The sequence below is a fragment of the Pleurodeles waltl genome, chromosome 4_1 (assembly GCF_031143425.1).
Source record: "Pleurodeles waltl isolate 20211129_DDA chromosome 4_1, aPleWal1.hap1.20221129, whole genome shotgun sequence".
In the NCBI taxonomy this organism is placed as follows: Eukaryota; Metazoa; Chordata; class Amphibia; order Caudata; family Salamandridae; genus Pleurodeles; species Pleurodeles waltl.
Window position 1 is genome coordinate 740,101,899 of NC_090442.1, and position 27,101 is coordinate 740,128,999.

Genomic DNA, 27,101 nt, shown 5'->3' on the forward strand with positions numbered 1-27,101 from the left:
TTTAGTGCTTAATGGCTGGATGGGACTTACCATTGCCATAGGCCCAGTCATCGTTCATGCGGTGCCGCACATTCTGGTAAATGGCTGACATGGTCTTCATGTTACTCTTTCTCCACTGTCGGCCCAGGTACTTGGTCTGAAGTTTCAGCAGTTTTAGGACATGGAGCTGCATCATTGCCTGTTTTACCTTCAGGGCCCGTTTCAGGATAGGTGCCGACTTGAAAACCACCAGCATCTATAAACACCCAAAAAGAAATCAAAATGTTCAAGATGGGTTGTTGTTTACCACTGACCCACTGGGCCAGAGACATTAAAGCGAGGGTAAGAATAAAAGCAGAAAAGTCAAAGCTAATTCCTGGTATTTGGCAAGAACAACAAACAAGAAACCATACACACCTGGCTCAATGTCCTGAATGTTGACGGTTTCAAGCCCTAACTCTCACCAAATGCTAAATCACTCTGATTCACACTGGATAGGAGCCTTTCCCCTAAGGGACACACTGCCAAAAACAAAAGTGGCTTGGTACCATTTCTCTTCCAAATAAAGCCAAACCATTTCTCTCAGAAAGTGAATTCAAGAAGTGCTATTCTAGCCCCTGCACTCTTGCATCTAAATGTTGGTGATACCTTATTCTATGGTTTCCTAGACTCCACACCAGCACCCCCTAGGGGCAAACTACACACCGCAACATGTCTCAACCAGGGCATGAAGAATTATGACCACATCATCCAGCTCCATTGGCTCCACCTACCAGGGAGGCATAATTGTGAGTCCTCGACTGCACAGCTTTTTACTCCATTTATTGTATTTTTATATGTGCTCTTATTGTTATTTTAGTGCAGTTTGTTCTCCATTTTAAATTGCTGAAATCCTTACGAGGTTGGGTTCGGGCCTGTAAGAGCCTGCCCGTCCTCCATTGACGCGCCATTCTTGTTGCCTGTGTGAGACAGGTTAGGAGACTAGTGCTGCCTGTCACGTGGGGGGCGTTTTCGGGGGAAGGGGCCATAACTGTTGGAATGATACAGGCGCGCAGTGAGGCATAATTATGAGTCCTCGACTGCACGGCTTTATACTCCATTTATTGTATTTTTATATGTGCTCTTATTGTTATTTTAGTGCACTTTGTTCTCCATTTTAAATTGCTGAAATCCTTACGAGGTTGGGTTCGGGCCTGTAAGAGCCTGCCCGTCCTCCATTGACGCGCCATTCTTGTTGACTGTGGGAGACAGGTTAGGAGACTAGTGCTGCCTGTCACGTGGGGGGCGTTTTCGGGGGAAGGGGCCATAACTGTTGGGATGATACGGGCGCGCAGTGAGGCATAATTGTGAGTCCTCGACTGCACGGCTTTATACTCCATTTATTGTATTTTTATATGTGCTCTTATTGTTATTTTAGTGCACTTTGTTCTCCATTTTAAATTGCTGAAATCCTTACGAGGTTAGGTTCAGGCCTGTAAGAGCTCACCTGTCCTCCATTGACGCGCCATTCTTGTTGACTGTCGGAGACAGTTTAGAGTCTAGTGCTGCCTGTCAAGTGGGGGGCGTTTTCAGAGGGAAGGGGCCATAACTGTTGGGATGATGCGGGCGCGCCTAAGGCAAGCCCGTCTGCGCCCATACGTGCACGGTCGAGGACAGGGGCCAGGGGGTCTGCTCAGAGCAGGGTAATCCTGAGTCGCATCTGTTACTCGGGACCCGTGCTCCAGGCTATGGCTCCGGCTGATCCGTGCAAACACGCGCTTCTGCCATATTCAGGGCAGATTTTTAAGAGGGTTTGCAGGGATTGTGGATGGGCTCCGGTGACCTCCCAGACATTTTTGGCACTAGGTGAATCTGAAGTGGTCCTTCCTAAGAGGTAGGGGTTACTAAACCGGTAGTTTATGCATTGACTAATGCACAGTCATTGGCGAAACATAAGACCGAAATTGCGGAGATGATTATCTCTAAACAAGTGGACTGTCGTTTTATAACAGAATCATGGGCTAAGGCAGACTCCAGCCCGGATTTTATTGAAGCCTCCCCTGGTGGTTATTCCTTTTTTAGACTGGATAGGCTAGTAGGCATGGGAGGAGGGCTTGCCATTATTTGTAGGTCTACTCTGTCCTGCCAGTGGGAACCGGCCAGTTCTCCACATAAGTCTTGTGAGGGTTTGTATTTTAAAATTCGCCAGAATAATTGCATGCTGATTGAGGGCCTCTTGATTTATAGACCACCAGGCTCAGCTGCTTTATTCATGTTAGATTGGCCCATTCTTATTGAATCAGTGATTGCGGCATCTAATTGTATCATTCTAGGGGATTTTAATTTACACTTTGATAATGTTCAGCTTCCTTATGTTAAAGAGTTGGTGAATCTTATGGCTTCGTTTGACTGAATTCTTTCAGTCACCTTGGCAACTCATCAGGCAGGGCATATTCTTGATGGGATTTTTGCCCGCCCATAGGATCTGGTGACTGTGTCCAACACTCCCTTGGCCTGAACTGATCACCACCTTCTCCTGTTTAAAAGTGCTAAGTGGTTCCCCAACCAACAGATAAAATCAGGCAACAAATCATTGCGGCTATGGAATAAAATTACCAAGACTCAGCTGGGCCTGGCAGTAAAGGAACGCTGGGAGGTAGCGGAGAATCATCATTTGCCTGCTCTGGAGGTTTTCAATTCAGGTTTAGCCCTCGCTATGGATAAGTTGGCCCCGGTGATATTAAAGCCAGAGGGCAGGCCTAAGAAAACTAGTTGGCCCTGGTTTAATAGTGATTTGAAGGTGCTTCAGAGGAAGTACTGTCAACAAGAAAGACGATGGAAGTTATATCCTAATGAGACAGAGAAGGAGAAATTAAGAATCGTTTTAAAAATGTACAAGGCAGCTTGTTTTGATGCAAAATCGGCCTTTTTTTCTACTAAAATTAAGAATGCATCTAATGCGCCTAAAGAACTATTTAAGGTAGTTCACTCGCTAATCCCGCCTCATGTTCCCCCTACCACCTCACCTAATTCTCAGGCAACTTGTAATAAAATTGCGGTGTTTTTTAAAACCAAAATCCGGCAAATGCATGCAGATTTCCCCCTGATGGATTCTTGGATAGCCCCCCGGACTCTCCAAATCAGGATACCCCCCTGCTTACATGTTTCCCTCCGTTGTTGCCGGATAGGATTAAAGAACTTCTAATGGGGATTAAATCTGGTTCACCTATGGATCCCTGTCCACCCGGCCTTTTGCAGATGATTTCAGAACCTTTGGCTCCGAAATTAGCTACTATTTTTGAGGAAGTTCTATCCTCAGGGGTCTTCCCTTCTACATGAAAGCAGGCCACTGTTATTCCCCTCAAAAAGAAGTGCGATCAAACTGCCTTTGATTTAAGCAACCTGCGACCTATTTCCTTGCTACCGACATTGGCTAAGATATTTGAAAAACACATTAATTATGAACTGTCCATGTTACTTAGCCAGGCTGGAGGCTTTGATCAGTCACAACATGGGTTTAGAAGGGCTCGTAGTACGGAATCAGCGCTACTAACGACATCTGACTCCATCCGGAAACCACTGGATGAGGGGCAAGGCGCTATTCTTGTACTATTAGATCTTTCTGCAGCATTTGATACCATTTCACCTGCGATCTTGGTCTCTCGCCTCCATCATGCTGGAATAAGACATTCAGCTCTTAAAATCCTGGAGTCTTTCTTAAGTGATAGAGCTAATATTGTAAGCTGGGAGGGCTTTAAAGCACCGGCTTTTCATCTGCCATGTGGTGTACCTCAGGGCTCGGCGTTGAGTCCAACGCTTTTTAATGTCTATGTGGCCCCCTTGGCAAGACTTATCCGATCATATGGTTTTATCCCATCCTCTTATGCTGATGACACACAACTTATCATTCCGGTGTCCAGGAGCAACTGGGAGGAAGTGGCGGATCGGTTTAATAGTTGTATGCAGGATATTAATCGGTGGATGAGACAGAATTGGCTTAAGCTTAATAGAAACAAGACAGAGATTGTCTTGTATGGCTGCAGTAAGGAACTGTGGAGTCCGCGATAGTGGCCGCATGAATGTGGGCAAATACCGGTCCCGTGCGTGGCTACTAGAAATTTAGGAGTGATCTTTGATGACTCATTAAGTTTTAAACCACAGGTTAGTGCTATAGTCAAATATAGCTATTGGACCCTGAAAATCCTGAGAAAAATCTTACCGTTCCTGAAGCAGGAGGAAAGAGTTACGGTTATGTTAGAATTGATCATGTCCAGATTGGATTACTGCAACTCTCTGTTGTTGGATATTGATGAGAGCTCTTTGAGGAAACTGCAACTAATTCAGAATAATGCAGCCTGTATGATTTTGGCACTTCCACACTTAGCTTCGGCTTCCCATAGCCTAAAGTGTCTTCACTGGCTTCCGGTTGGCAAAAGGATTATTTTTAAAGCCCTCTGCCTAACCTTTAAAGCGCTATATGGGGACGGTGCTGAACACCTGGCTGATAGACTCAGGTGGTATCGTCTAGGACGAGTCCTGAGATCGGACAATTCCTACCTGATTCAGGTCTGTCGAACGCGTAGATTCAGGTAGGAAGACAAAGCTTTCACAGTGGCGGCTGCCAGCTATTGGAATGCTCTACCGCTATACATCCGGAAAGAACACAACTTCACGATATTTAGGAAGCGGGTGAAAACTTGGCTGTTTCCTCGGTAGGGTTACTGGCTTTCGGTCGTCCTCTCATTACTTATGTCCTCGAGCGCTTCGATGCTAAGGCCGGAACGCGCTATATAAATATTCATATACATACATACATACATATACATACATACCATCATGGGCCATCTTCAAAACTAGCTGTATCATTTCTAAAGCCATCAAAACCAGCGCTCCTGCTTATCTTGTAGTCAAGCTCACCATTTCTAGTGTTTCACGTCAGACTTGCAGCCAGGACCCAGCAGACTACAGACTAAGAAGTGTTAAAATGAAACAGACCTTTTTCATCTAAGCACCCAGTATGTGGCACAACATCCCTGTATTCATCAGTACTGCTCCAACTCTTCTCCGGTTAAGGAAAGAGTTGAAGACACACTTCCTTAAAGAACACAACATCACAACGCACCAACCATTCACACTCAGCTTCCTCTATTATCACTCACTGACTTCAAACTTGGCTTTGACCATGTACCACTCTCTGCTGCCTTTTGGCTAGATTTGTGCTACAGAAATATTTAGAAGTACATACATAAATACATACTAATCACCCGTAATTCTTTTTTGTGAAGTGTGAGTCTGTTTGTAAGTTCACATGTGACCCACACAACTTCTACAACCTAAACAAGAAAGAAACATCTGATGTTCAGGTTGGATATTGTTGCTCCTAAATTTGATTTGTAGCTGATGCAGGACTATTGGGCATTTAGTATAGATACATATGGATATAGAAAAGTGACCTACCGCTGAGCCTTGCTTTTAACTTTATATCTATTAAACTGCAGATTGTACAGTGCTTTTCATTTCCACCCTGACCAAGAAATTGCCCTTCATTTGGATAAAAAAAAAAAAAAAAATCACAGGGCAGATGTTAAGCCAGTAGTCTATTGATCAATCAATGAAATTATAAATAGGATTAATGGGGATTTCAGCCAGCTCTTTAACCACCCCACTCTCTGCAGCCAAAGTAAAAGAATTAAAGAAAGGACATGGTTAGAAAACGAGACAGCTTTGAAAGATAAAGCCAATCAATCAACCAGTAGATCTGTGAAGCACTGCTTGTCACCCGTGAGGGTATCCACGCGCTGGCAGGGTCTGGGCGATTAGCTGAATAGCCTGACCTTCAGGGACTTTCAGAACTATGGAAGAGTTGAAAGGGTAGCTCGTTCCCTGTCTTTGCTGCTAGGTAGGAGAAGAAGTGGCCTCCACATCTGCTACGTCAGATGCGTGTGGTGGGGTGAGGGTTACAGAAAGAGAAGCGGGCAGAGGTGTCCGGTGGGCTGATGGAAGTTCAGCCAGTGATTCAGGTAACTCAGCAGAGTGAAACATATATTTTACCCTTTGTTTCTGAAACCACACTCAAGAAATAGTGTAACTGTTCTTCAGACTTCATTCACTTATAAAATGTGATTATAGAACCATCAATCAGGTTCCTGTTTTTTTTAAGATCATGTGCTTGTTCAGTGTCCTGGATTGTTTCTGGCTTCTTCCCTTTTCAGAGAACATGTGTCTGCATATGCTGTTGTCTCAGAGATACAACGGCGGGGGATAGCATGGAGTGAGCTGAGGTGCTAATACATATGCAATACCTGATACAGAAAATGTTTGTCTGGAGAAATATGGTTTCTGAATTAGATGTGTTGAGCATCACACTCACAACATAAGGATTTGAGTGGCATTGCGGACTCCTAACAATGTAAGCTGGCATGGTGCCTTCAGGGGGCACCCTCACTGTGTATGCGATGTGAAGTCTAACGCTAAGTAGAGTTAGATGGGGCTAATCACAAAGGTAGCTTACAATTGTACAAATATGAGTAATGTGCATGTGGAAGCTTACTGCTACACTTTTGAGTAACTTTACTGCTTCTGGGTATTCACAAAATCAGAGTGTAAAGTTACTGAAAAGTGTAGACTTATACATCTAAGCCCCCTGAAAAAAGTGGGTTGAGCCAAATGTATCGGTTTAAGTTACTACTGTTGAAAAGAAACACTAGTAAGTCCAGCAGCACACATGGCGAACCACAGATATGGAATTAATTAAAAGTAGTTGAATTATATTTTAATGAACATTAATGTTATATTAATTTAGAAATCCAAAAATAGCTTGTTTATATAATTAAATAAGAAATATTTGTTATGTTTGGATATTTTTTAACATTAAATAATATTTATAATTTTAACTGTTTTAAATAATTTAATTTAACATTATTTCCTAAGAGGTTTTAAGTCCCTACCATCATTATTTTTATTAGGTCTGTGTTGCAGTAATTTACTACTGTTTTGGGTCCCTATTTGTCTGTAGTAACTTTAGAAGTGTAGCTTGTGAATAGCAATAAACCTACCCTTTTGTGGGTGGGTACATGTCACTCTCTAAATCACCCCTTAACTTTTCCTAAATTCTTCTTTACTCCTCCTTAAACTCCTGACATTTAGTAGTAAGTATGCCCCTTTTTCCAGCCACTCCCCTAGTCCCTCCCACATTCACTAGTAAGTAGTAAAATTACATGTGTGAGGATCTCCAACTTGAAAAAATAGGAGAGGTGGAGAGTCACACTCCTGATTTTCGAATAGCATTTTGTAGTACTTTACTAGTACTATCACAGAATTACTAAAGTACAACAAAATACATTTTTGAATAGGGCCCTAAGTGGTTAGACATCTTTAAAAGACAAAGGGGGTCATTCCGACCCTGGCGGTCATGGACCGCCGGGGACGGAGGAAGCACCGCCAACAGGCTGGCGGTGCTTCAGGGGCAATTCTGACCGTGGTGGTAAAGCCGCGGTCAGAAAAGGGAAACCGGCGGTTTCCCGCCGGTTTTCCCCTGCCCCAGGGAATCCTCCACGGCGGCGCTGCAAGCAGCGCCGCCATGGGGATTCCGACCCACTTCCCGCCAGCCTGTTCCTGGCGGTTTACACCGCCAGGAAGAGGCTGGTGGGAACGGGTGTCGTGGGGCCCCTGGGGGCCCCATTATGATTTTCAGTGTCTGCAAAGCAGACACTGAAAATCGCGACGGGTGCCACTGCACCCGTCGCACACCAGCAACTCCGCCGGCTCCATTCGGAGCCGGCTTCATAGTTGCTGGGGCTTTCCCGCTGGGTGGGCGGGCGGCCTTTTGGCGGTCGCCCGCCTGCCCAGCGGGAAAGTCAAAATGACCGACGCGGTCATTTGACCACGGTACGGTCTTTTGGCGGTCTCCGCCCGGCGGGCGGCACCCGCCGCCCGCCGGGGTCGGAATGACCCCCAAAATGTCCAATTGGAGCATGACCATATCACTTTTCACATTATCATCTTATTTCATGTCAAATTCACAAAAGCGTTTATTTCATGCCATGAGATGCAACCTCATTAAATAAAGGTTTGTTTTGGAATGTTATAATTGTCTCTGCCTGGCACTGAATGAGTTCTCTAGGACGTGTTTGCAGGAAATACCAATGTAAGAGTACAGTGCAAGTGCCTTTACATTACTATGCAGGAAATGTGAGTTCAATTCACCTGTCCCCTGAAGCAGCAGAGCCAGGGCTCCCACTAAAGCAGATTCCCGTGGAAGGCCAGGAAGAGAGAATAGCTGTGTGGTGCTGCTTTTTAGCCATTCAAAACACAATTAGGTCCTCAGTCCCCAGTCTGCCAGATACAGGAGATGTGCAGATGCATCTGATCGTCAATGAGGCCATCATGGTGGAGAGGAATACACAGGACTTTGTCTAGATGCCTTAAGAAAGTGTGCAAATAAAAGAAATCATTAGCATGCTCACCATGGTACGTGAATGTTTCCACTTAGTCAGCTTGTTGAGGATCCTCAGAAGATTAATGCAAGAGAAGAGGTTTCTCCAGCAGAACTGGTTAGTGTCTCCAGTTTCCTGCATACAAAGAGGAATAATACATGTCAGGCAGTGGTAAAGGTATTTGTCTGAAGCGGATGGTTAGGGGGAAAGAACTCTGGGCCTGATGTACAAAGATTACATTTGTAAAAAAAAAATGTTTTTTGCGAACGCAATCTTATTTTGCTTCTCAAATTATATACTGATAGTTTGATTTTCAAAATACAGAATCACAGGGGGTCTTAGAATGCCCTGTCAAATTAATATTCATTAGGCAGGTCACCATTTGCCACTCCCTGTGATTGGTCATAATCACTGAGATGGTAACCTGTATAAGGGCCACAACACCACAAGATCTATAAATGTGTTTAAATAACAAAAACATATATATATTTTTTTTTTTAAATGCAGCCCATTTTTCTTAGCCGAATGAGTTTTTTTTTTAAATAAGCGTTTTTTATTTGTAAAGTTGTATTGAGAGTCACCATTGGTCTCGTGGAACACTGCCTAGTCTCCCTGAAACATTTTTCAACATTCACAAAGGATATATTTTCAAAGTGGACTCCTTCCCATTTTCAATAAATTACCACCCCAATTTGTGATTTAGTAACCAATCAATGGTTTTTAATCAAAATTATGAATGCACACAATAATCCACGGTCCTGCTGTTACCACATGATTCAACCCACTCACAGATCTCCACCCAGAAAGATGTCACAGTGAGTTAAATATGCGTTTTATCTAGCCATTCATCCTACCCCTACTAGTCAGAGTCCCACTCAATCCTTGTGGACAAAAAGGCTACGGACAAGTTATGCAAATATACATAATGTCGCAAATCTTTCTTGCTGGATTTGACTTTAGTATCAATACACTAGCAAGGGTATTCAATTGTAAATTTCGTCAAGAAACACCAAGGACCAGATGTATGAAATGTTTTTGCACTCGCAAACGGTGCGAATCGCAAAAATCGGCCGTTTGCAAGTGCAAAAATGTGGTCTGCGATGCATGAAAGGCATGCGCAGACCAAAAATTAGAAATTGCAAAAATTGTGATTTTTTGCGGTGCGACCTGGTTTTGCGAGTCGCATTTTGCGATTCAGTATTTCCAGTAGGAAATTGCGAGGCGCAAAATGCGATTCGCAAAATCCAACTCGCAAATAGATGCATCCAAAAATCGCAATTAGCGATTTTTCGCAGAATGGCATTTTGCACATGCAAAATACCACTAAGTGAAACCAGGTGGTAACCAGGTGCATCCTATATAAAGAGGCCAAAAATGCCTCAGACTCTTCTCCACAATGGCTGAACTCTACGTCATGGCGAGGAGGATGAGGATCTTGGCAGGTTTGAGGAGAGGGAGGAGGAGACAGGAGCGCATTTTCAGAGTGCGCATTACACTATTTGACCTGACAGAGGAGGAAATATTTGAGAGGCATAGGTTGAACTCAGCCATGATACTTGATCTGATAGCTGAGCTACAACCCATACTGCAGCGCAGAACACTAAGGACTCACAGCATACCCACCCATGTGCAGGTATTATGCTCCCTACACCTACTCGCCTCAGGGAGCTATCCAGGGGTCATAGCAGCAGCTGGAGGGGTCTCACAGAGTACCCTCTCCAGATTTTTCAATGCATTTATCAACGCCATGCTAAGCAAACTCCAACAGTACATCAGATTCCCTCACACCCCACAGGAAATACAGCAGACAAAAATAGAGTTTTACCAGATAGCACAGTTCCCCCACGTCCTAGGTGCCATAGATGGCACACATGTGGCAATATGTCCACCATCAGTCACAGAGTATGTGTACCGAAACCGTAAATACCAACATTCCATGAATATACAGGTGATATGCAATGCCTCCTATATCATAACTGATCTCGTGGCCAGGTACCCAGGGAGCACACATGATTCGTACATCTTTTGCCACAGTGGCATTCACACAAGACTGCTAGCTGGGGAGTTTGGTGAAGGATATCTACTAGGTAATGTCACTCTGTACACTGGTGCATAGATGGCAAACCCATGTCAGATGGCTGAGTTACTTATCACACCTTCTGTCCCTTCCAGGAGACAGTGCCTACGCAGTGCGCACCTACATGATGACGCTCTACCTCAATCCCGCAACACCAGCAGAACGGAGATACAATGCAGCACACAGGGCAACCCGCAACGTTGTGGAGCGCACATTTGGACTGCTGAAGAGTCGCTTCCATTGCCTCCACAAAAGTGGAGGGGCACTACAGTACAGTCCAGAAACCACATGTAGAATAGTGGCTACTTGTGCAATCTTGCACAATATAGCTAGAACCAGGGACATACCTATAGAAATCAGTGACACTGAATCAGATGAGGATGACGATCCCATACCACCTCTACAGCCAGCAGACAGGACCAGTGCAGCAGAGGGAAGGCAAAGGCGTGCCAACATCACACACAACCATTTCAGACGGGAGTATGAATGACAAAAATCCACTGACAACTGTACCTGTAGTGATAGAAATGTATTACCTTACGTCAGGTAATGAATGAGTGATAAATAAAGTAAACAGGTGATGTAAAAAACTCAAATTAACAAATGAACTGAGTCACGCACGATTACGTCATAGTGGCAACAGCAGTGTAATTGCGGCAAGAGTCACTTTCTCCTCCCACGCACACCACTCGGGTGCCCAGTTAACTCACTGGCACCTTGAATGTCACCTTCAGTGGCAGTGCTGCGCCTGGCACTGCGCTGTCTGGTGTCTGCTGCAGGTACGGCAACACTACTGAGGCTAGAACTGTCCTCAGTGTCCCCCAAGGCTACCTCACTGGGAGTGGCAGATCTCTGTCCCATGACATGTTCAATCACATTAGTGATGTGCACAAGGCCCTGGATAACGTCCTTGCTGGTGTGTGCAGCCTCCACTTGTGCCGCCACAGCGCGACGGGTGATGAGTGCTGTGGAGTTCGCCATCCTGTTGGAGGACCTGCAGTAGCTACCGAACATGGTCCTGAATCAGTGTTCCTATCTGCGCCGGCTAACCCCTTCATGGCGCAGCTCCTGGCAGAGGTCACGGACTGCACTAGTAAGGTCCCTAGTGTCCTCAGAAGCCTGCACCTGGTCCCTCACGCAGCTGTGTGATGTTGCTATTCAGTGCGTCCAGTTGCCGATGCAGGCCCATCATGTGTCTGTTGTGGACTCGCAGGTTCCAATCCAAACTAAGTATGCACTTGTTTTGCAGGCGCTGCTGCTGCAACATAGCAGCCTCAAGGCCCCCGAACAAGGACAGACCCTCACCTGCCTGATGAGGTTGCTGCTGGGACATTGTGGCACTCCTGCGTTGTGCTGGCTGACCCCTGCCCTCCAGTATCTGGCTGCGCCTGTCTGGTGCAGACGGTGTGCTTGGCCCTCCCTGCTGCACATCCAAGTCGCCGCTGAAGTCTGGCAATGATAGTGCCCTGGGCCTGCGGCGCACAGTGGAGCTGTGGATGGACCCACTGGTGTTGGTGTCAGAGGGCTGCTGGGTGTCCGTCTCCCCTACACATGGACTGTGTGTGGCTGCTGGGCCTGGGCCACCTGCAACAACAATATGCAGCATGTCAGTTCTGTATGTTACATTATCTGTCTGAAAATGGCAATAAAGGTACAGGTACTGCTCTACATGGTGTTGTGTGTGTTGTGTTACCTTGGGTGTCACTATGCTTCATTACATTTTTATGCTACTGTCTGTACTAGTTTGTGGACCGCAACTCCCATAATGCATTGTTGTGCTGCTTCTAAGATGTGGACTGGACTACTTCACACACTACTTCACATTACATGCTAATTCCGAAGGGGCTTTTGTGCATACACATATTGGGTTCACAAACAACACTGCACTTACCTTGGCTGGTACTCGGTTGACCGCAGGTGTCGATGTCTGTGACCCCTGTCACAGCTTCAGGGAAGAGTGTGGATTCCACCAGGTCCTCCAGTGGTGTGGATGGTGCTTCGGTTGGTGGTCCGCCACCTGTACCCCTGGCCTCTGCAAGTCTCTTTGCCACCCTCTCCTTTGCCCGGAAAAGCAGGTCGTATCACCTTTTTTTAATCTCCTCTATGTAGCGCTGTGCCATTCCAATGGCGCAGATTTTTCCTTGGATGTCCAGCCATAACCTTCTTTTTTCGCTCTCAGGAACCTGGAGTGAAGATTTCCCAAACAGGCGGTCATGGCTCCTCACAACCTCTTCAGTCAGTACCTCCAGCTCCTGTTCACTAAACTTAAGCTTGCGCTTCCTCTCTTGCTTCTCCTGTGATGTTCCTGGGGTCTCCATCCTGGCTCAGGTGTTTCTGCTCCTGCTGAGTGCTGCTCTGTGTGGCTGGGCTGCTCTCTCTCAGGATGCTGGTTTGGGTGTGGCACCTGAAACTGCCTGGGATGACTCATTTCCTGCTGGTAATGTCATCAGGCTCCTCCAGGTGTGCATTCTCGAACTTTCTCGCAATTTGCGATTTTTTACCGAATCGCAAAAAAATCGCAAATTGCGAGAATGCAAATTGCGATTCGGTAAATGGGCCTCGCAAACCACAAATAGCGATTTATAAGAAATCGCTAATTCCGAATCGCAATTTTGTTACATGGCCAATTGCGACTCGGAAATAGCGATTTCTTAAAAATTGCTATTTGCGATTCGCAAGCCCCAGTTTTCATACATCTGGCCCCCAAATGTATAGTTTCATTAATTCCAAGGAAACACACAAAAATAATGCCACCAGCTAAATCGAGGTTCATCCTCATATAAAAGAGAATAAGGCAAGATTAATCCTCATATAACGAGCATGTGAATGTACTTTTATTTTGTGGTGAAACCATCCCCTAATAAAGAGCTAACCGTCTGCGGGACGATAAAGAGGTGTATTGTCTTGGGCAATATTTCCGTTGTATGGTACATTTCACATTTGGGATTAGCTCCATACATTAAATTTGCAGCAGTCATTCATGCCAAGCATTTGGAAAATATAAGAAAAGGACAGCGGTGAGGCAAGTGAAATGTGAGCCAGGAATTTGCTCTAACACGTTTTGTGTTTGCAGTAGCACTATCTCATTACTGGATGATGGCAACATACTTCGTCATGACCTTCTGCATGTAATTACTAGATGTGACCCAATGTCTGCAGGGAAAATTAAGCAGGGGTTGATGAAAAAGCTTGACACCAGAGAAGATTTAAATTGTGAAGGAATTGAAAAGAATGCACGTCACAAGCCTACATTTTTGTTGAAAAATGACGACTTGCATTTAATATCTCGGAAAATAAAAACAAACCAAACAGTAAATACCGTAAACACAAAACATACGCTTTGTTTTGGAAAAATAAAGCTAGTAGTTACCATTAAAAACCTTCTTTAGGTTTCAACGCGCCCTTGTTTGTTCAGGATGTAGGGCAATGGAAGTCAGAGAGCATTTAAACTGTATTTTCTAACTTCCTTTCAACACAAACTGTAGCTATATGTCAACGCGGCACTGATTAAATTATTTGTAAGTAGCACATCAAAACAATAACAAGTCAAACTTTGACTACCACAAAGGCAAAATGTAAGCATCATTTACCATTCCTGTATCTATGAATGCATTTATGCATCACCATATCTTTCAAGTTACAGGTAGGCTCGATATTTTACTCAACTGACTTTTGGATTTGTGGATAGTTTTGTATTCTAGGTCATGTAGTTTTAGTTTACCAATGAGCATGGACTTCCATATCCCAGCCTGGAAACAGTTATTAGTCACAATTATTAGTCAAAACCCCAAAACTACCACACTTTTCAGCTACAGAGGTGTGCATGTGTCTGAATGCAAGTTGTGTTTGATGGTATTTGTGCATCTGTGTCTTGTCTTTGTACATGGTTATCTGTATTATTGAGCGTGAGTATATAGGACTTGGAATGCACTGTACATCGGTGCCTGTGCATCAGTGATGGCTGGGGCGTAAAAGTTGGGTATGACTTTTATGAAGCAAGTGAAGCGAACAAGCTCAATGGACATACATGGGGTCCAAGGTGAGTCCTCCTCTCAAGGCAAAATTGAAAAAAGATTGACAAATGGTGCATTTGAAAGCAAATGAATTTAGTGAGAAAGCAAGGTTTATAAAGCGGTGAGAACATATAGGCCCTCATTATAACATTGGCGGTATTGACTGCCTACCGCCGCGGCAACGGCCGCCAAAACACCTTTGCCGCGTTACCTACCATCCGCCAAATTATGACCGTAGCCCGAATTCCGGCAGAAGGATGACGGAATTCCAGCTGCGGCCACGGCGGCAGGCGGCGGTAAGGTGGCGCTGCTGCCACCAGCAGCGCCACGCCAGTAGACCGCCGCAGACCGTATCATGACCCATGATATGGCCTGGGTGTGTTCTGCTGGCGGATGATGCTGCTGGCAGCAGCGCCCCATCTCCTGCCGGAGGACCCCCCGCAATCAGGTAAGTCGGGTGCTCCGACAGGGGGAGGAGGGTGTAGTGTGTGTGGAGGTGTGGGTGTATGTTTGTGTGTGCGTGCATGCGGGTGTGTGGCGTGTGGAATGCGTGTGTGCATGCATGGTTGTGAGTGTGCGTGCATGTTGTGTTGTCTGGATGCGTGGGTGCGTGTATGTATGTCAGTGTGTGTGGATGTGTGTGTGAATGGATGTATGCATGCGTGGGTAAATGTGGGTATGAGTGTACGTATGCATGTGTATGATGGTGCATGAATGTGCGTATATGTCGTGGGGTAGGTCTGGAGTGGGAGGGGGAGGGTGGGGAGAAATCTGAGAAGGAGGGTGGGGGGAGACACCTATCAGTTACAGGGAAGGGATTTCCTGTCACTGATAGTGCCTACCGCCATGGTTTTCGTGGCGGTAAGGAAGCCACGAAAACCATGGCGGTAGGCAGTGTCATAATCCTGCGGGTGGGACAGTGACAGCTGCCAGGCTGGAGACTGAAGTCTCCAGCCTGGCGGCTATTACCGACCTGGTGGAGGGAGTGGTACATTGGTGGTTTGGCTTGAGCACATAATGCATAAAATGCACAGAAACACAGCATGATTAAACAGCTAACTCTCTTGGGGAATGCAAGATTAGGTAAAACATGTGAAATAAGAGGAACTACATGGCTGACACACATTGCACACATTTTAACATTCATTGTCCGCATATCAATCCATGTTTGTGGCATTAACGTTAAGGACATGACAATAGGGCCACTTTTAACGCCATACAGCAGATAATAGCCTTTAAGCTAAGCAGTTTGACTCAGATATTTGGATCCATTTTGCAAGGGAGGAAGAGCCCTGCACGTCTTTTGAAACAGTTTCATGAGGAATAAATACAGCAGTTCCACTTCTAAAGAAGCCAGCAATCTGGAGGCAGAGCCTGGGGTGTCACATGGGGGAGGTTAGCGTGACAAGAGGTCTCAGTATATACAATAAAAATACCACAAGATTAGCATTGTAACACTTACCATTACCGAAGACAAGACACTAAGGCCCTCATTAAAACCCTAGCAGTTGGTGATAAAGCACGGTAATTTCGCCATTAGGCTGGTGGTAACTACCGCCAAATTATGACACTGGTGGAAAGAGCTCGGACAGACAGCCACTTTACCGCACCAACAGCCAGGGTGGAATCAACAGGCACCACGGCGGTTGCCACCACCAGCCAGGTGGAAGCCAATGTTCGGTCCACTGTATTATGACAGCCCAATCCACCACGTTTTCCAGGGCGGTACCCAAGACATCAAAAGCCTGGCGGAAACAGACCTCAGAAGGAGTGCAAGGCCACAGTCTCTCAAGTGGGTGAATACCCCACTGGTTCTGGAGGGGGCAACATGCTCTGTGATCTTCATCCTGGAGAGGATGGGGTGAGTGAGTGTCTTTACCACTGGTTCCGGAGTGGGCATCGAGCCCTGTGATTTTCATCCTGGAGAGGATGTGGTGAGTGGGTGCCATACCCACTGGTTCTGGAGGGGGCATTGTGCCCTCTGATGCAGATCTTGGGGAGTGCATGGTCAAAGTCTCTCAGCCGGGTGTCGTTCCCACAGGATTTGCAGGGGCAGGCCACACAACAGCCCATGGAGGCAGGACTAGAGACTGTCTGCCGGCGGCAAAGCCTGCTCAGTAGTGGTGCTACTGATGCTGCCGCTGGAGGTGAGGGGAGGCTCCAGACCATCCCCCACAGCCTTGGACGGCTGCCCACTGCTGGTGCTGCTGCTGGTGGTGGTGGTGGTGGAAGAAGGCTCCAGCCCATCCCCTGCAGCCTCAGACGGCTGCCCACTGCCAGTGGTGGTGCTGGTGGCGGTGCTGCTGGTGGTGGTGGGGGAGGCTCCAGCCCATCCCCTGCAGCCTTGGACGGCTGCCCACTGCTGGTGGTGGTGCTGGTGGCAGTGCTACTGCTGGTGGTGGTGGGGGGGAGGCTCCAGCCCATCCCCTGCAGCCTTGGATGGCTGCACCACCATGGTTGGTGGTGGGGGCTCCGACTGTGTACCAGCACCAGGCCTCTTGTCCTTTCTGCCTGCTAGTGCAGACCCCTTGCCCTTCCTGGCAGCAGTTGGGGATTGTTCCGTGCCCTTCCTTGCAGCAGCTGGGGGTGGCACCATGCCCTTCCTTTCAGCAGCTGGGGGTGGCTCCTTGCCCTTCCTTTCAGCAGCTGGGGGTGGCTCCTTGGACTTCCTTTCAGTAGCTGGTGGTGGGACCTTGCCCTTCCTTGCAGCAGCTGGGGGGTGGCTCCTTGCCCTTCCTGGCAGCACTTGGGGCAGGCACCCTTTCCGTGTGGCTGCCTGGTGCCCGGATCCTTTCCCACCACGAGGTGCTGTGGACACTACTGGGCCCATGGACTGGGTGGCTGAGGTGCTTGCCTGGGTTTTACCCACCCTGGCCAGACGTGAAGGATGGGGGGAGGGGTAGGGAAGAGGTCAACGGTGGAGAGGAAAAGCTTCTTAGGGACATTGGAGCGGGAAGAGGGAGAAGGTTTGGGAGTGGAGGGAGTGGTTGTAGGAGATGTCTGTCTGCTGTGTTTGGGTGCAGGTGCATGGGCTGGATGCTGCTGTGAGGTGGATGGCTGTTGGGTGTCTGAGTGCTTGCGTTTGTGTACCTTGGTGGGGGAGACAGACACAGTGGGAGAGGACACAGAGGACGTGTGCTGGATGTTGGGGTGGTGACTGCCAGTGAGGTGTGTGTTCTGATAGGTGTGCTGGTGATGGAGGTAGTGGATGAGGATCTAGTGCATGCAGGTGTGGGTGTTGAAACAACTGGGAGGGAGCCGGAGGAGGAGGGGGCCACAGTGGAGGCAGTGGATGTTGGTATGTCTGCATCTGGATGGTGTTTCTGTGAGTGCCTTTGGGGATGAAGTGTGGTGGCTGTGTTTGCCTGTGCCACTCTTGTGTGTTGTCCTGTGTGCATGCTGGTCTGCCTGTGTGCTTGGGATATGTTGGGGTTGTGGGAAATGGGATTGGGTAGAGGACGTTGGAGGGGAGAGGGTGGAAACACAGGGACAATGGCTGCCATCATAGAGGAGGCCAGAGCCTGGATTGATCTCTGTTGGGCCACCAAGCCAATGTAAATGCCCTCCAGAAATGCATTGGTCTGTTGCATTTGGACTGCCAGCCCTTGGATGGCATTCACAATGGTTGACTGCCCAACAGAGATGGATCGCAGGAGGTCAATAGCCTCCTCACTCAGGGCAGCAGGGCTAACTGGGGCAGGGCCTGAGGTGCCTGGGGCGAAGGAGATGCCCACGCTCCTGGATGAGCGGGCACAGTCAACTCAATGAGGTGCTGCTGGGAGGGCGGTGCTGATATGGGGGGGGGGGGGTCGGATGTACCTGTAGCTGGGTTGGGCACAGAGGTGTCCGCCACCACCAGGGAGCTTCCATCAGAGGAGGTATCCGTGTCCAAACGGTCCCCTCCTGTCTCCGCAGTGGTGGGCCCTTCGCCCCACTGGTGCCCTCACCGTCGGTGGACTCTGCCGCCTGGGTCCTGTGGGGTACAGCTCCCTCCCTTACCGTGCCTCTGCTCCTCCGCCAGATGATGCTAATGCACATAAGGACAGGATGCCAAAACAAAAAGGGGGGCGGGACAAAGGATACACTGGGTCAGTGGCTGCACCTACACCACTTTTGGCGTACACAGCACCCTCACACACAGGGAACAGCCCTACGCACTATATAGTAACAATGCTAGTCACCAGGCCAAGGGGAGGGACACAAACAGCAGCATACCTGGGACCCACACAGCCCTGCCCAGTAGTGGATGCCTACTATTTAGGTTGGAGGAATTTCAGAGTAGGTTCATGCCCCACAAGGAACCTACTCTGCAATGTCAGGCCTGGCCTAGGGGCACCCACAGACACACATCCCCCACCTGGATACCACCCCACCATGTGTAAGTAGTAATGATGGACACTGTACTCACCCCCTTGTGGCTGCTGTGATGCCCTCAAGCGCCCATCCAGTTCCGGACAGGCCACCACCAGTATGCGGGCCATCGGGGGGGGGTCAGGGTTCGACGGACACCCCTTCCTCGTTGGGAGGCTATCCCTAGATGGGCCTCCACCGTCTTCCGTGCCCAGTGTCTCAGGTCCTCCACCGTTTCTGACAATGGGTGCTCTGCCTGCCGTAGACCCCCAGGGTCCGCACCTCCTTGGCAATGGCATGCCATATACCCTTCTTTTGATGGACGAAGACCTGCAGACTAAATATACACAGGGAAAGGTATTAGTTAGACTGTCCTGGCTGTTACACTCATGGCCCACCATAGTCCTTCCCATACCCTTACGCATAGACATTGCCCAGCATACATGCTGCATGCTGCCTAGGGCCCATCCACCAACCACCCCCTACAGGAGGCCTTCACACACAGCACTCCATGCATTTATACCCCATGCATCGTGCTCACAGTGTACTCACCTGTTGGTCTGGAGGCCCATACAGCAGTCCGTACTGGGGTAGGACCCCATCCACTAGTCTCTCCAACTCCTCCGAAGTGAAGGCAGGGGCCCTTTCCCCAGCCACAGGTCACAGCAGCACATGCAGTGTAGGTCCTCTCCTGTTGAAGGTCAGGTAGCAAGTGAGTGAACAGATAGAAAATGGTGGTGACGTCCACGGCGGTGCATACAGTCACCACCGGTGTACATCACCATTGGCCACTGTACCCCATAGGGCCCAATATTATCCAATGAGGAGTTGCATGGCGGGTCCTGACCGCCACCGGCTACGGCGCACAATGCCAGCGAAATTACCTCACTTCTGCATGTCCCGCCATACAGGACAGGCAGACGCCATTTTAGGGGGGCAGTGCATGGATCATAACTGCGTCACAGATCACTATTGTACATACAGGACATATGCCTCTAATACACTTAAAATTCATATCATGCACTGAACTGTAGTGGCTACAAAGAAAAGTTTATGACAGGCTCCTCACTATTTTGTCCCTTAGACTGCAACCGCTGCAGATGAATAAGAGATGGAGACATCCCCCCATGTAGAGACCCCTGGTGGACTTGGCAACAATGGAGGACAGGCACATTAACCTCAACTATGGACTTGACAGGGCCACAATCACTGAGCTGTGTGCCCAATTGGAGCCTGACCTGATATCTGCTATCCGTCACCCCACTGGGATCCCTCCCTGTTGTGCAAGTGCTGCCTGTGCTCCATTTCTTGGCAAGTGGTTCTTACCAAGTGACAGTGGGCTTGGCAGCAGGAATGTCACAGCCAATGTTCTCAATAGTGCTAACAAGAGTGTTGGCTGCCCTGATTAAACACATGTGCAGCTACATCGTTTTCCACCAGGTGGAGGATTTGGCCGTGGTGAAGGCTGACTTTTATGCAATGGGACATATCCCCTACATCATTGGGGCGACTGATGAAACACATATTGCATTTGTCTCCCCACCCCCCGGCAAAATGAACAGGTCTTCAGAAATAGAAAAAGATTTCACTTGATGAATGTGCAGATGGTGTGTTTGTCTGACAAGTACATTTCCCACGTCAATGCTAAGTATCCTGGGTCGGTGCATGATGCATTTATCCTGAGGAATAGCAGCATCCCAAATGTGATGCCCAACCCCAGAGGCACAGGGTGTGACAAATAAGTGAGCCCTGGTTCCCACCCAGTGGATGTTGGTGTATGGGTATGGTGTGGGCCATAAGGGATAGTGTGTGGCTAATAGTTGTCTCTCAATATTTGCAGGTGACTCAGGTTATCCCAACCTATCATGGCTACTGACCCCTGTGAGGAATGCCTGGACAATGGCTGAGGAACCTTACAAGGAGGCACATGGGAGAATAAGAAGGATCATTGAACGTACATTTGGCCTCCTGAAGGCCAGGTTTCGGTGCCTCCATGTGACTGGTGGATCCCTGTGCTACTCACCCAAGAAAGTCTGCCAGATAATTGTGGCTTGCTGCATGTTGCATAACCTTGCCTTGAGATGCCATGTGCCTTTTCTGCAGGAGGAGGAGGATGGAGATGGCAGTGTGGCTGCCGTGGACCCTGTGGACAGTGAAGATGAGGAGGCAGAGGATGAAGATGAGGGCAACAGAACTGCAGTGCTACGTCAATATTTCCAATGACATACAGTTAAAACAGTGTAAATTCACATTTCATTGTCAGTTTAGTGTCACATTGTAACTGGCAGGCTGAAATTTCCCACTTCTATGGCCACTCACTGTACCCTTTGGCAACTCCTTTTGCAGATGTTGGTGCCCCACTATCACTCCTGGTGTGTTCACTGCAGCCAAATACAGGTCTTTCCTATGTAAACATTACCGTACAGTTGTATTGCAATGTTTAAACCTTGTTAAACAAATACATACTGAAATCATTTGACATACTCCATACTTTTATTTTTTCAAAGTGTGTTTATTGCTGTGCTATGAAGAGAAGGGAGAAGTGCAATGGGCTGGGGTGATGATGGAGGAAAGTCCAGGGTATAGTTCCAATCTATTTGTTGCACAGGTGCATTGTCCAATGGGGCATTGGAAGTGGAGCAATGGCAGTTCAAGGTGGACAGGGTGACAGAGTGGGACACAAGGGTGACAATCAGGAGAGTCTTATTTCCTGGTGGGGTCTTGGCAATAGTCTCTGACTTCTGCCTGGATCGCAGGGAACGTTTGTGAGGTGGTTCTCTTTCTGCAGGGGGAGGGGTGTTGGTGGCCTATTGGTCTTGTGGCTGAGGGTCCACTAGCAGCAGTGGAGGTGGAGGGCTGTTCAGTAGTCTGGCTAGTGGCAGGGGCCCGCTGGTGTGACACTGCCTCCCTCATAATGTTGGCCATGTCTGCCAGCACCCCTGCAATGGAGACCAGGGTGGTGTTAATGGCCTTCAAGTCCTCCCTGATCCCCTGGCACTGTCCCTCCTGCAGCCACCTGTTCTCCTGCCTGTTGTCCAGGATCTGGGCCAGCATATCCTGGGACTGTTGGTATGCTCCCAGAATCTCAGTGAGTGCCTCCTGGAGAGTCGGTTCCCTGGGCCTGTCCTCCCCCTGGCGCACAGCAGTCCTCCCAGCTTCCGTGTTGTCCTCTGCCTCTGTCCCCTGAACCGTGTGATGGTGGGTGTGTGGCAGGTGGTGGAGTGATGGGAGTGAGGGTGGGAGTATGTGATGGCATGCAGGTAGGGGGGTGAAAGTAGTAAAGAGTAGACTTACCAGAGTCCAGCCCTCCTCCTACTCCTACTCCTACTCCTACTCCTACTCCTGCCAGGCCCTCTGGATGCATGATTGTCAAGACTTGCTCCTCCCATGTTGTTAGTTGTGGGGGAGGAGGTAGGGGTCCACCGCTAGTCCTCTGTACTACAAGCTGGTGTCTTGCTGCAATGGAACGTACCTTTCCCCGTAGGTCGTTCCACCTCTTCCTGATGTCATCCCTGGTTCTGGAATGCTGTCCCATGGCGTTGACCCTGTCCACGATCCTCTGCCATAGCTCTATCTTCCTAGCAATGGATATCTGCTTCACCTGTGCTCCAAATAGCTGAGGCTCTACCCGGATGATTTCCTCTACCATGACCCTTAGCTCCTCCTCAGAGAATCTGGGGCGTTGTTGTGGTGCCATGGGTGTTATGTGAGTATTGTGGGCGAGGGTGTGTAGGGTGATGTGCTGGGGTGTGTGATGTGGGGCGCGTGGGTGGTGTATGGGTGATGGTGGTGTGTGTCTCTGTTCATGTCTATGGTTGTGGTGTCTATCTTGTGCCAATGGTTTGTATTCGTAAAGGGTTGTGGGTAATGTGGTTGTGTGTTTTATAGTGTTGTGGGTGTGTGGGTGTGGTGTATGTATGGGTGTCAGGTGTGTGTTGTTTGAATTGTCCAATGTGGTGTTGTTTTGTTTGAGTGTGTGTTTTTTGAGCGTGGCAGTATCTACCGCCAATGGTTTATCACCATTGAATGTCCGCTGTGGTGATTCGTGGGTCATAATGTGGTGGGCATGGTTCTGTTGGCGTAATGGTGTGGGTTTTGATACGCCAGTTTTTCATTGACCTTTGGTGTGGCAGAGTTGTGTCTGTGGCTGTATAGTAACGAATTGGTGTGTGTGTGTGTCATAATATGGTGAACGGATATCCGTGGCGGCGGCGGTGGTATGTTGACGGCAGTCAGCATGGTGGTAAGTGGAGTTTACCGCCAATGTCATAATGAGGGCCTAAATCACACATGCTTGTATCCACTCCTACTGCGTGAGGAATGGGGAAGAGTGGGATCTATGCCTGTTAATGACAGATGGCTGCCCTCATGCAGGGATGAAGACTCGGACGCTCAAAATCATGACGCTAAAAGCGTCAGTGGCGTATAGTGGATACTGCAATAGACCACAATCGAAATGTAGGGCTTCAGAGCAATCAGCCCTGCTTCCTGCGTCACAGTGTATAAAGTTGATTTACCGCCTGGCTTCCATCTCGTGCTTCAAAGCGAGGCGGGGCAGGCAGCCTGGGACAGACAGCTCAGACTTAAATCCAACAATTTTTTTAGAGATACGATTGTATCACTAACAAATCGATCTAGTTAATATATTTTCTATGTATGTGTAGGAATTTCAGAGGAGCGCAGCCCCTCCGCCCTAAAAGAGAAACTGCCCCTGCTGTGCATGTACTGGCTTTGGGCATCAGCACCTTTAAGTGTGTCAGTGTGTATACATGAAACCTGCAACAGTTATGCTCTTCCTGCATATTCTGGAGATATAGAAAAAAGGTGCTAAGTAATGAAACTGCCATTTTTAGGGTCGATCCTGCGTCTCATGCGCTTGCGCATGCGTTTCGCTAGCGAGATGCTTTAGGAATTAGAAAAGGGCTCGGAGCCCCGTCCACATCACATCAGTGTCTTTCATTGGTTCGAGGGCTTGCCGGTTAGAATCTGCTTGCTTTGATTAGTGGAAGGCACACATACATCATGCCTTTTCCGGTGGTTAGCCCTCCTCGAGCTCAGCAACCAAGTACAGAAAACATGCGAGGCTCGCTGTTTCCCATCAGGCTTGTGGACTACTTTTTCTCTATTTTTGCAGCGCGATCTCGCTTGGCAGAAGTCGAGTGCTTTGCATAATATCGACCATGTTACACAGTTAATTGCACTTTTGCAGGTTACGTACACAAATGCACTTTTGCTGATAGGTTTCATTACGAGTGAACTGTAGCAGCGTGATCATGCTGTTTTTTTAAATTTTAACGTGGCAAGAAAAATCCGGGTGGGAGTTTACAACTGGTAATAGCTGTAACTCGGACAAATGCGAGACCCTAGTGCATTGCAAATGCTTGTTTTATTTGTAGGGGAGAGAATTATACAAGTGTCTTGCTTCAGAAATGGAGTATACTACTTAGACTGTTCTAATGTGATTTACAGTACGTTTTGCAGTTTTCATTGGAGTTACATTTAGAAGAAAAAAAACATTTTAACAGAACGCATTTAGCAAACATTTATTGTAATAGCAAGTGCTTATTTCAATGTCGGTATTACTGCACAACCCTACTGTAACAAGTGATCACTTTCAAATAGACGCAGTAGGGGTAGTGTCCCTCAAAGATTTCATTGCATTCGACCCATTGTTTTTAGGCAAATGTATACTCAGATAAATAAACATATTTGAGTGCCTACAAGAGTAAAATAAGTCAAAATAATGTATATAGCTGCTGTCCTTTTTCATCTATAGTTTCAAATAATGTGAATAGAAATCATATGTAATCCCCTTCAAAGCAGGAATATAAAATTCGTCAATTTTGTCAATAGCAAACTTGCCAAATTAATATTTTTTGTAGAAATTTAAATCTGGTAGATTTAATATAGGCATGTTGTAGTGCAAATATTATTGCTAGATTTCGCAGCAGAAGCCAGGAATCGTGTTTGTGGTCCTGGACTTTTTAACAAATCAGAGACTCCTAATTGGAGGCCTACGAAGGAGGCCTACAAATAACTATTCCAAAGAGGACAAGAAATTGAACTATGCGGAGTTTTATAGAGAACTAGGATTCAGTAGGCACTGAATCGCAATTTCTTTCACCCCCTTAAATTCATTTTCTCTACAGATGGGCTAAAGGTTAAGCGAATATGAAGCCTGCATCTATCCGTTTTTCAGGCCTTGTGCCTGGTGAGGTGTGTTTTTGTCTGCATGTATGTTTTGCAGGAGTATGTTTTGTCTGTGTGCAGCCCTGCAAGTGCCACATGTCTTGGATTAGACTAATGCATTTAGGGCCATATGTACCAAAGCATTTTCCCATTGACACAGAATGGGTAAAACCCTTTGATATATCTGGCCCTTATTTCCTGTCCCTCCATCATCACACTGAATTTTATTGTCATACAAATGGAGCTCCTCTTTGCCTTTGTACTACTGTTGCTGGAGGCGCTCATTGGGGTATTGCATATTTATTGCCAGCCGAGCTGTCAGTCTGCAGCTGTTTCATGCCGAGGCAGAGACGGGATCGAGGAGAGGTGGGGCTGCCATGGATGCACCAGTGTCTTGTCTTCCGTGAATGTGCGGGCTTCATCCCAGGCCTCTTTGGTCATTAAAAGTCAAATGAGGGCAACAAATACCCCTGCCCTACTGGGCCCCAGAATTCCCCCAATCAGTACAGCACAACTCTACAAACCACCAGCACTTCAGACCCTTCTGCAGAACTGGGGGTGCCTGCTTTTCATAGTAAGGGGGATCTTTCCCTCCACCCTGCTTCCTGTCCTACATTAGTGGTGCCCCTGCAGGGCAAGGCAGCGAGCACTAGGTACCAGTGGCTGGACAGACGCGACTGAAGCATCAAAGGAGCAGAAGTACTGCCCTAGGGTGGCTCGAGCTCAGGGATGACATTTATCTGCACTCTGCCCTCCACTTCTTTCATTGCTGCCCCTGCTCTCTCTGCAGCTTCCCATCTGCCTCAGTACACTCAGCCCTTATCCATTTTAGGTCGCAGCGTACCAGACAGTGCAGCTGCCTGGTTTGCTAAAGATATCTTGGGGTCTTTCAGAAAGTTAACCTAGTAATGCATTGTGCTTGTTGATTATCATTGGCTTTGTGGTTTGTAACTCACACTTTCTGGCTTTCCAGTCACTGGCTTTATTTGTTTTAGGCTCTCTAGGTTCAGTTCGTCCCTCCCATTGCCTAAGCTGTGCTTCCTGTATCCTTCCACAAACTCGCTTTCTGTTAACAGGCCTTTAAATCTTGTTCTTATCTCTTGACATTTGCTGTGCATCAAGGACCAAGGCAGCTTGTTTACTTTTCTTGCTCTGACTTTAAAGTGAGAAGAATTATGTGACTCTTGCTGGATACTTGGGGTAGGAAATAGACTTTTTCTAGCACACAACATTTAAATGAACTGTGTAAGAATTTCAGAATATAGCAGAACTACAAACAAACAAATGTAGCACATTTGTTGTTATTTCTGAAGTGTGTTAGAAACAAATGCTTTAATATGATCAAAACAAATCATTGCACTAGGTGATGCAATGTCCACACATTTTTGTGTGTGCACTGTATAATTTTATTAGTAAAACTGTATGTCCGTGCAAATGTAATGGTCATTTCAATTGAAAATATGTTGTCTGTTGTCTGTAATGGCAGTGGGCGACCACACCATGAATACTCCACTCTATGCCACTCCACTATACTCTGTACCACTCTACACCACTTCAATTTCTCTGCACCACTCCACTTTACACCACTCTATGCCTATGCGCTCTATGCCCCTTTGCGCTATGCCTCTATACTCTACCCTGTACTACTCTGCTCTCTGCCAGTGCACTCTTTGCCACTCTGCTCTGCACAACTTCTCTCTAGGCCACTGTACTCTAAGCTACTCAGTAACACTGCACTCTATACCAATACACCCTATGCCAATTCACTTTACTCTGTAATACTCAACTCGATTCACCTGCACTCTACACCAATCCAGTGTACGTCACTCCAATCTACTCTGCACCATTGCACTCTATGCCACTGCACTCTACACCACTTTGGTTTACGCCATTACACACTATGCCACTCTACGCAATCGCACTTTACCCTACACCACTCCACTCTACTCTGAAACAATCTACTCTATGCCACTGCACTCTATGCCACTCTACTCTAAATCACTGCACTCTACAAAACTGCACTGTCACTGCACTATACTCTGCATCACTGTACTCTACACCACTGCTCTCGACGCCATT

At 47.5% G+C, this 27,101-nt stretch overlaps 1 protein-coding gene across 2 annotated transcripts in view; it reads right to left on the reverse strand.

The window, feature by feature from the left end:
* Positions 1–27,101, reverse strand: part of STRIP2 (striatin interacting protein 2) — a 171,891-nt gene that overhangs the window by 5,925 nt on the left and 138,865 nt on the right. For both annotated transcript variants that reach the window (XM_069229349.1, XM_069229348.1), the window contains exons 19-20: positions 8,424–8,528; positions 31–235 (exon numbers count right to left, since the gene is read on the reverse strand). In XM_069229349.1, the coding sequence (XP_069085450.1) occupies positions 31–235; positions 8,424–8,528 (310 nt within the window). The remainder of the gene's footprint in view (positions 1–30; positions 236–8,423; positions 8,529–27,101) is intronic.